This window comes from Lentinus tigrinus, assembly GCF_003813185.1.
Source record: "Lentinus tigrinus ALCF2SS1-7 unplaced genomic scaffold L226scaffold_8, whole genome shotgun sequence".
Lineage (NCBI taxonomy): Eukaryota > Fungi > Basidiomycota > Agaricomycetes > Polyporales > Polyporaceae > Lentinus > Lentinus tigrinus.
In genome coordinates this window covers 721,785-731,204 of record NW_027137917.1, presented here as the reverse complement: position 1 = coordinate 731,204, position 9,420 = coordinate 721,785, and the positions used below count along the sequence as shown (strand labels likewise).

The window sequence follows — 9,420 nt, the reverse complement described above, 5'->3', positions numbered from 1 at the left end:
CGAGCTCTGGAGTCCTTAGACTTCACAGAGCTCGACATAGGTGTGTAGATTCGCTTTTGTCAATATATCAGACTTCACAGAGCTCGACATAGGCCATTGTGATCGCTCTGAGGTGCACTGCAGCCAACAGATATACACCAATCTTCAGTAAACTGGTGTGACACTGATGATGAGGCTGAGGTGTATGCCAACACCGACTTCGCTACTACACACTATCTAGCAGAAGGATTCAGCGACTCACCTAAATCTTGTTCAGATGGTACCAGCAGCGAGGGTGGGGGTTTGAAGTTGCATCAAGCGGTCCTTACCGTACTTATACTGTTTCCAGATGATGACTCTGCAGCAAACCACGATGAGAGCCTGGGAGCTCTTGTTGTTCACCCAATCCCTATTCCTGGCAATCTCTCCTCCATGCCGCCTTTTCACAAAGTCCTTCAGTTGTTCTCCTCTCAGGACCTACCGCACGTTTGTGGCAAAACCAGAACACGATGGAAACACTTTCTTGGAAGCCGAGGGGAACGTCGACCTATTCATTCAGGCGTTCCGGTCTGACCGTTTCAGCCACCACTTTCTTGCTGCGCTGGCCGGGTTGTGGTCTGCCCACAGCGTCTCCCAGAAGGCTGATGCATTCAAACTTCAGCTGGCTTTCTACCACCACAGAGTGATGTTATCCAGCACTGCAGCATGGTATCGGTTGACAGTACTGCGCCACTCGCTGTGTGAAGATCATCGACCTGTGCACCCAGGGCGCAGTCGACGAAGACTCTCCTGACTGGTTGGAGCGACTATGCTATAGGGTGTACCGAGACATCGCCAGTAGGACTGGGAGTCGCTATCAAGCGAGCGATTTCCTACCTCACCTCGAAGACGTCGCAGGCTTGGAAGCTGTATTACCTCGGCCTCGAATCTCAGGATGATGTCACCTCCACAGAGGGGCTGCTGTCAGAGCTGTCAGGTGCCGTAGAGAAATGCACCTCCTGTGTAAGTTCTCTCAAACTTCACGTGTTCATGCAGCCTAGCGAGATTGTTATAGAACTTCTGTCGTAGCTGTTTCATTGCCTATCTGTGTACTACGTGACCGTACCACCGCAAACTTGAATCCTTCAAGATACCAATGGAAAGCCAAAAGATGAATATGTCACGCCCAACCGCCCTTATATATGACGATCAAATATACTACTATAGCGAACACAGACATTGGCCTCAGAGTCAACTCTACGGACAAGAAACTACTTTGAATCGGACGCCATGGAGACATCCCTCGAAGCACCCTCCCGGAGGGTCGGCCGACGCATAGCCTTCTTGGGAGGCTCTGCAGGCCCGTGAGCATCATCCTCGCTATCCTCCCGCCCATACCCAACTTTCCGTTTCACCTTGAGAGGTGAGGTGACCTTTCGGGTAGTTATAGCACAGATCGACGCAAGGTTGTGGTCCTGCAACTCGTACATGAGCAGGAACAATGACCACCTGTTTCCCAAACAGACAGATGGCACGAAGCTTCGGGAGGAAGATATAGTCCTGGCGACCGACTTTGATAACATGAACTGTGAACTGTACTTCAATCATGTTGCTTAGGCAGATTAACTCTGGTTTGACCTTCTCAAAGTCGTAGCCGCTACGACCGTGGTGTGAGTAGTGAACAGGGAAATGGTGCACTCACTCAGAGACCCTACTTCTTTGGTGCGAAGCAGCAGACGAAGAACATTGAAAGGGTGGATGACCTTGGCAAGGTTGGGATGAATGTCGTCATCAGCTATGTATTTGACGCCGTCAGGTAGCCAAGAGCTGAAGGTCATGGTGAGGTGGCCACCGTCCTCTCCTGGAGTCCATTCCCTCAACTGACCTCCTCGATGCATGACCAGTGCTTTCACGTTCTGATATATGGTGCTTAGTCCTCGAACCGCATTCTCGAAACCTGGAGCACCCAGACCGGTCAAGGTCACGAACTGCCTAAGGTCGATCAGGCGGTTCAGGTTACGGGGAAGTCTAGGGTGCGTCTCTGGTTTGACTGTCCTTTCAAAGTGCAAGATGGGAAGAGAACTCACTGGAAGCAGTGAACAGGTGGCATGGAGCGGTCCAACAAGTATCCCTGAACCTTCATCACAACCTCCTGTCCAATGTCTGGGATGATCTTCGTCGTGGTGGACAAGAACTAATGTTTGGCCCTTGTGTAGTTCAAACAAACGCAGTCTGGAATTGAAGTCTGAGTCTCCATGTAAGCAACCGTCTTTCTCTGCATCCGTCAAAAGGTATCTCACCTCCACCGCAGCAATATGGTTGTGATCCAGCATGTTCTTCGTCAACGTGAGTACTCATTTCGTCCTCTAGCAACTTTCCTGAACTCTTATGAGCTTTCTGCCAACTCTAAGCAACACCATTGAAAACACTCACGATACTTGTAGACAGAAAGTGTGCTGGGGGGCAAGGGTACAAACCAAAGGTATATGTGACCGCTACTTTTCTCATCCCTCCGAGACCCGCTGCCTTCCCCAACGCAAGTCAACAGACACGTTGCCACTCCGGTCTTGTTGTGTTGTGAACTAAAGCTGTCTTGGTATGCATGAAAGTCTTTCCCTTGATATCAAAAATAGCCAGCCGAATCGCTTACAAGGCTGTATATTGGGTGCTGCCACACACTTCGGCCCATTGGGCAACCACCATTATTTTGTGTTCCCCTCTTTGCCTCTGGTCATTCCATTAAATCTCAAATAATCAGTCTTCCAATGCATAAGCTGAGTGAACCATTGCGAGGGGTATACTGACTTGTCAGTTCAGTCTGCGCTCTTCAGCAAACATCGACGGTGACAGGCACTAGTGACCTCAAGTGGATTGCAAACTGTTACCGTGAGATGGCCAAAGACCAGGATCCTGTGGCCATTGGGTATGCTCTCCTGGAATGGCACGACATCGGCTCTTGGGGATGCATAAATACCGTGCAGGTCACCACCAGTCCTGCAGAGTCCAACACCCCTTTGTGCTCTACACCCCGCTTTGCAGAAACCCTCTGTCTTACTCGCACTCTTGCCGTCTCTTACTGCTCTTCTCACCCATACTCTTCACTTGCCTCTTACTCCATCGTCCCCTCCAACCGGCAATTTGCCATGGCTCCTCATAAGACTGCCGCTGCTCGTACTTCCAGCACCAAAGCTGCCGTGCAAGTTGGTTTTCTATTATCGTGGGACAGACATGTCAACAGCCTGAACTCAACCAGTTCCAGTGCGGCAAAGGTAACTCCTCCTTCCAAGAAGGTAACTACGCAGACTAGAGGTGTCAAAGCCACACCTGCCAAGGCGACTGCGGCCAAGGTGACTGCAGCCCAGAGTCATAAGGCCTCCGCCAAGGCCCCTACCAAAGGTGCTATGGCAATTGAACCTCTTTCTGGTCCGGTTCTACTTCCTGGGTGTGATGGTGTTTGTAAATCATGTTCCCAAGAGTTAAGTGAGGGCAAAGTCAAAGTCCCAACTGACAGTCTAGCTAATGGACTATAGATTGGTGAAGTTCCAAAGGAACTACAGGGCCTTAGCTGGACAGAAAAGATGCTGATTTCTCGTATAAAACATAATATCTGTACTGTGTGAAAGTGCATGTTTCAGGCATGTCTAAAATGAAAGCCAATGTAGTAAGCCATTCATTGCCATGCCTAAGATATACGATGCTCTACCGCCACCACGTGAAGACCTGGATGAGGCATTGGCATTTATATATATTGGGCCTAATGTTCCCACTGCTAGGGAGTTCCAGAGAACACCGATGCTAGTTTGCCGCAACAGGGTCAAAATCACATTAGAGTGGCTGAAGTTGAACCACTAGACCTGAATATCTCATATAAAAACCTTGATGAGTACCCCGAAGATGAACCTCTGGTAGTGGTGAATTATACAATGAGTATGGATACCAACAAGGACTCAGAGTCTACAGCCGTCAATGATACGGAAGAAGATGATGGTGTGGAAGGTGGACAGTGTCCGTTTGTAGTTCATGGTCTAACCGGTACCTATCTGGACCACTTGGGCAAGGTCAGACCACATGAAATCTAGAGTTGTTTTTGTTGGCTGCAGTGCGCCTCAGAGCGATCACAATGGCCTATGTCGAGCTCTGTGAAGTCTAAGGACTCCAGAGCTCGACACAGCGCCGTCTGTACAGTGCGCATTATGTAAGCTGTGCAACTGTACATAGACCAAGCCACAGCGCTCAGAAAATGCTCAAAAAATCAACAACAAAGATGCTGTGTCAGTGGAAGTCGGGTGTTCAATCCCGGGACTGCGCAAATATTAAATGGTGGTAGAAGCGCCGATAACTCGGAGGGGAAAGTAGCGAGCGACTAATCGTAAAGAGAGGTGTAAGTATGCAATGCGGTCATCACAGGGAATAAATCGCAACTTGAACGGGTCACAGGAACTCGACGAATCACTCGGAGTTCAACACTCCCCCCTGACCGGTCAAGTCCCCAGCCCAAGCATCTTGACCATCTCCAGCACTTTGGGCTTGGCCAGCGACTTTGTGAGAATGTCTGCTGGCATGTCCGTCTCAATGCAGCCCTTGGCTACTTCATCCCGGAGCCAGTAGAAGCACAGATCGAGATGCTTCATGCGGCCGTGGTGCTCAGGATTTTTCGCAACAGAGAGCGCAGACAGATTGTCGATCCTGAGCCTCGAGGCAGAGGAGACGTCAAAACCGAACTCCGTGAGCAGGTTTCGCAGCCAGAGCACCTCCTGGCCTGCAGAAACTGCTGCAACAAACTCGGCCTCTGTCGTAGAGAGAGCAACAATGGACTGGAGACGACTAGACCAAGAAATCGCACCTGTGCCCATCTTGATCACGTAGCCAGAGGTCGAGCGACCGGTGTCTGGACAGCCAGCGTGATCAGCATCCGCATAGGATGTGAAGAGCTCCGAATCGGACGCAGGGGAGTATGTGAGCTTGTAGTCGAGGGTGCCCTTGATGTACCAGAAAAAAGGTGCTTGACCGCCTTTCAGTGCGTCATGCCAGGGTTTTTCGAGAAGCGAGCAAGGTTGCCGACAGTGCGAGCAATGTCCGGTCGAGTGGTGACTGCGAGGTAGAAGAGGGAGCCCACCGCTTGGCCATACAGAATGTCCTCCATCTCCCGGATGTCGGCCGACGTCTTGGGACCCATCTCTGCGCTGAGACGAAGGCCAGGGTCCATCGGAGTGCCGACGGGGTCACAGTTTGCAAAACTGTACCGCTCAAGGATGTCGAGGGCATACTGCCGCTGGGAGATGGAGAGCGAATGCTTCGGCCTGTCACGCTCAATCTTGACCCCGAGGAACCAGGAGGTCGGACCAAGGTCACGGAGCTTGAAGTGCGCGCACAGCTCATCCTTGACGCACTGGATGGCATCCTTTGAGTTGGATGCAATCATGATATCGTCGACAAAGACAGGCAGGGCGTTGGGAGTAGCCCTTGGCAACAAGACGACCCTTGTACCGCTCAATCGAGCCGTCAGCATTGCGCTTGACATGGAAGACCCATCGAGAACCGATGGCCTTGCGTCCGGGAGGCAGCTGAACAAGCTCGAAGGTGCCATTCTCGACCAGGGACTGGATCTCGTCCTGCGCAGCCTTGAGCCACCGCTCACGCTCGTCTGGAGCAAGCCGCATAACCTCAGCGATGGACCGAGGCTCACCAAAGTGCTCCTGGTTCACCTTGAATGCATGCTCGGCCACACACTCAAAAGCGTGGTCCAGAGCCTGGTCATAGGTGAAGTAGTGATACCGCTGGCCGCAGTAGACATCCTCGATGCCCGCCACCATCGCCTCGAGTGTGCACTCAAAGACGTCCTCATGACCATCTGCCAGGAGGTCAAGTTCGTCGTCAGACAACACAGGAGGAGGTGGCGAGGCAGGCGGCTGGTGCGCACGGATGGGGGCAGGCTCTGGCTCAACTGGAGCGTCGATCAGAGGATCGGGGGATGGCGAGTTGCGCTGTGGTGTGTCGCCGCGCTCGGAGGGCTCTGGCGTGGAGGCAGGGGACGGAGTGGCAATCCTGAGCCGTTGGGGCATGAGATTTTGGCGTTCAAGCTCCTGGTCATTGAGTGAACCCTGGAAACGCGTAGAGCGTGCAGGGAGGTGCTTGCGAGCGAGCGCAGGGTACGGCCTGAAGCCGCCATGTCCGTCCGCTTGCTGGTGAACGGACGGATGCGCAGCTGAGCGCGGGGGAGCCTGGGCAGGTGCGGGCGGTGCAGGAGGCTGCAGGACAGCCGCAGCAGGTGCAGGAGGGCTCGGAGAGCGATCTGATGCTGCAGGGGAGCGTTCGTGCGGTGCATCGTCACCTGGCGGTGGGACGACAGGCACAGGAGGTGGTGGAGGTGCCGGATCATCCGAGTTGTCTCCCCCCTGATCAGGCAGCTCTGGCACGTCCGGGATGTCCTCCGGGGCCTTGTCCGCAGCGTCAGGGTCACCAGGGATGTGAACGTCGTCGAAAGGCAGGCCAAAGACGTTGATGAACGGCGAGTTGCCAGGGAAGCAGCGTTCGTCAAAGACCGCATGCGACGAAATGATGAATTTCTTCGCAGCAGGATCCCAGAACCGCCAGGCCTTGGTGCCCTCCGGATAGCCAACAAAGATGCACTTGCGCGAGTGCGGTTCAAGCGCCTTCCGGTCCTTCTTCCGCACAAGCACGTACGCCAGGCAGCCAAATGTGCGGAAGTACGACACATCTGGCTTCCGACCATTGCCGTTGCGTGTGTGGACAAAGGTGGCAATGGCATGGCCCCAGAACGAAGGAGGCAGCTTCGACTGCGCAAGGAGAGCAGTGGAGCCTTCGGAGATCGTGCGATTTGCGCATTCTGTGATGCCATTCTGGTGTGGCTCGTCTGGCTCTGTGTGTTGACGGTGGATGCCGTGTTTGATGCAGAAGTCAGCGTACTCCTTGCCCATGTACTCCCCGCCCTTGTCGTCGCGTGTAGCCTTGATCTTGAGACCCAGGCAGTTCTCAGCATACACCTTGTAACGCTTTGAACGCTGCAAATGCGTCGCTCTTGCGCTTCAGATATGCGACCACCCAGAAACGCGTCGCATCGCAGACAAACGTCATCCAGTAGACGTAGCCTTCAGGGGTTGCGACCGGGAGACGTCCCTTGAGGTCTGTGTGGACCAGGGCGACGGGGACGAATTTCCGGGAGGCAAAACGAGGGATGGAGTGACGGTTGAGCTTGCCAGCGAGGCACGGCTCGCAGATGGGGTCCGGCTTTCGCTTCGAGCGCAAAGTCAGGCCGATGACGAGCCCTTTCTTGATCACCGCGCGCAGATCGTCGAGATTGACGTGCGAGCAGCACTGGTGCCAGAGAGACTCATCCTCCTCGCACGTCGAAGACGCAGAGAGCGCGTTCTTTGCCTGAGACACAGCGCGGCCGCACAGATAGCCCACGTTGTGCTCGTTGACCGCGGCCTCAAAGCGCAGCTCCCCCTGGTGAAAGAAGAGCGCGCTCGATGCGCGCAGCTCGACGGTGTAGCCCTTCTCGCGCGTGAGGTGGAAGACAGACAGTAGATTGCTGGCAAGCGCAGGAACATATTTAATGAGATAGCGACCCGCATCCTGAGCATTAATTCCAGTATCCTCACCAATCTTATAGAACGGCTCAAAGAAGGTCCAGTCAAACCAGAAACGGAAGCCGAAAAGGCCTGTTTCAAAGTTTTCAATGACTTGGACCACGTGAACCACAAGGTTCAGGGATCTATAACCAGTAAAAAATATATGCGTAATGAAATATGGTCATTGGTCTCATATCTGGGAGCGCCTTCATGGTTCATTACCTTTGCACCTGCGGACGTCAAGCATCCACTAGCACTGTATATGGCTGACACTAATCAGACGTTTGTGCCTCAGTTCCGAGACCAAGATGAAAGACTGCGCCTCATAGCCAGCAATCCTGTAGCAGGAGCTAGATTTTTTAAGGTCATGGTGGATCTTTTCATCAAACATGTGCTCGGAGTTGGGGAATATATATGGTAATACCGCTGGATACTACGGTACAGTGGAGCAGCAAGGACGACTGACATTGCACTTACAGAAAGTGCACTAACCTAGGAGGTTCGTGATTGTATCATGGATCCAGAATCAGACTTTCAGAGGAAAATGGTGGAATATCTGGAAAGTGTCCACAAAGGCGAGTTTCTCAATGGGGATATGGAGTCAGTCGCCGCCCGAGTCCAAGAACAGAAAGTCAAAGATCCCTTTCGGACACCTCCCACTGAGACTCTACCTGAGGTACCTCCGATTCCCTGTAAGCATACAACAAGACCAGATTGTGATGCCTGCAAGAATTATCAGGCATGGTGGCAGAGATATGCTCAGGAAGTGGATGAGATATTACTTTTATCTAATGTCCACAAATGTACCACTCGAAACAAAAATGGCAAAACCCCCAAAGGTGCCCAAAACAGCGGCATGCAAGAGACCGACAATAGAGGCTGTACAGATCCAGTAACCAAGTTGTGCAAAGCCCGTTTTCCTCGTGACACATTCAGAGAAACTGCAGTTGATCCCGAGTCCGGCGCACTCATTATGAAAAAAGGAGAGGCATGGCTCAATACATTCACTCCTGCAGTGTCATATCTATTGCGTTGCAATCATGATGTAACTAGTCTTATGTCGGGGACCGCTATCAAGTCTGTTATTGCCTATGTTGCTGACTATTCACTAAAACCCCACTCAAAACTCATGTAATGTTTCAGTCAGTACAGAAAGTGTTTGAGAGAAACACTGAGCTGCTATGTAGCGATAAGTCATGAACAGACAAAGCGAGAAGCATGATGACAAAGATGGTTAATTCATTGACCGCAGCTTCTGAGATTGGAGGCCGCAATGTATTTATTGAAACATCCAGATCACTACACTGGGCACAAATTCAGACTGTGCTACTGGCGAGGGTTTGTTCTGGAAGCATGCAGGCATGGAATGATTCCAAGAACATTTCAGAGGAAGGTAGGTCAACCATTGTAGTAGCCCTAGATGAAAAATCGAGTCATTCATCGCACCCATGACCACTTGAAACAAAAAGCATCTATTGGGAAAGCGGTCGGCATCAGTTTACTATGGTAGTGATATTACGGGAAATTAGAGAATTCATGGTATTGAGCTGAGATGTCTCTGTTATCACATTCTGGAATACATATCATGATGAAATCAATGAGCTTGGTTGCGAGCAGTTTGCCAAAGAAAATGATCACATAGCAGTGATTTGCCTTGAAGGCAAAGAAAAGACAAGGTTAATCCTGTGCGTGCAACCAATATTGTCAACTCAGAGCTTCAAGATATGCTATGGGATTTATCTCACCATCAGAGTGAGCACCATGTTGAACTCTGAGTGATTACTCGAGTTCCTGTGACCCGTTCAAGTCGCAATTTATTCCCTGTGATGACCACATTGCATACTTACACCTCTCTTTACGATTAGTCGCT

At 51.8% G+C, this 9,420-nt stretch overlaps 3 protein-coding genes across 3 annotated transcripts; 2 read left to right on the top strand and 1 right to left on the bottom strand.

The window, feature by feature from the left end:
* Nucleotides 1-1,229: 1,229 nt before the first annotated feature.
* Nucleotides 1,230-1,796, bottom strand: L226DRAFT_569748 (uncharacterized protein; the record flags this gene model as incomplete). The annotated part of the gene is made up of 3 exons (XM_067684343.1): nt 1,230-1,391; nt 1,447-1,615; nt 1,669-1,796. The coding sequence occupies 3 exons, from the start codon at nt 1,794-1,796 to the stop codon at nt 1,230-1,232; spliced, it is 459 nt and encodes a 152-aa protein (XP_067537064.1).
* Nucleotides 1,797-7,521: 5,725 nt separating this feature from the next.
* On the top strand, nt 7,522-7,971 carry L226DRAFT_460253 (uncharacterized protein; the record flags this gene model as incomplete). The annotated part of the gene is made up of 1 exon (XM_067675576.1): nt 7,522-7,971. A coding segment is annotated over one exon (450 nt), but the record flags the coding sequence as incomplete, so codon positions are not given.
* Nucleotides 7,972-8,064: 93 nt separating this feature from the next.
* On the top strand, nt 8,065-8,685 carry L226DRAFT_522073 (uncharacterized protein; the record flags this gene model as incomplete). Its single annotated transcript, XM_067678737.1, has 1 exon — nt 8,065-8,685. The coding sequence occupies one exon, from the start codon at nt 8,065-8,067 to the stop codon at nt 8,683-8,685; it is 621 nt and encodes a 206-aa protein (XP_067537062.1).
* Between the last annotated feature and the right edge of the window lie 735 nt (nt 8,686-9,420).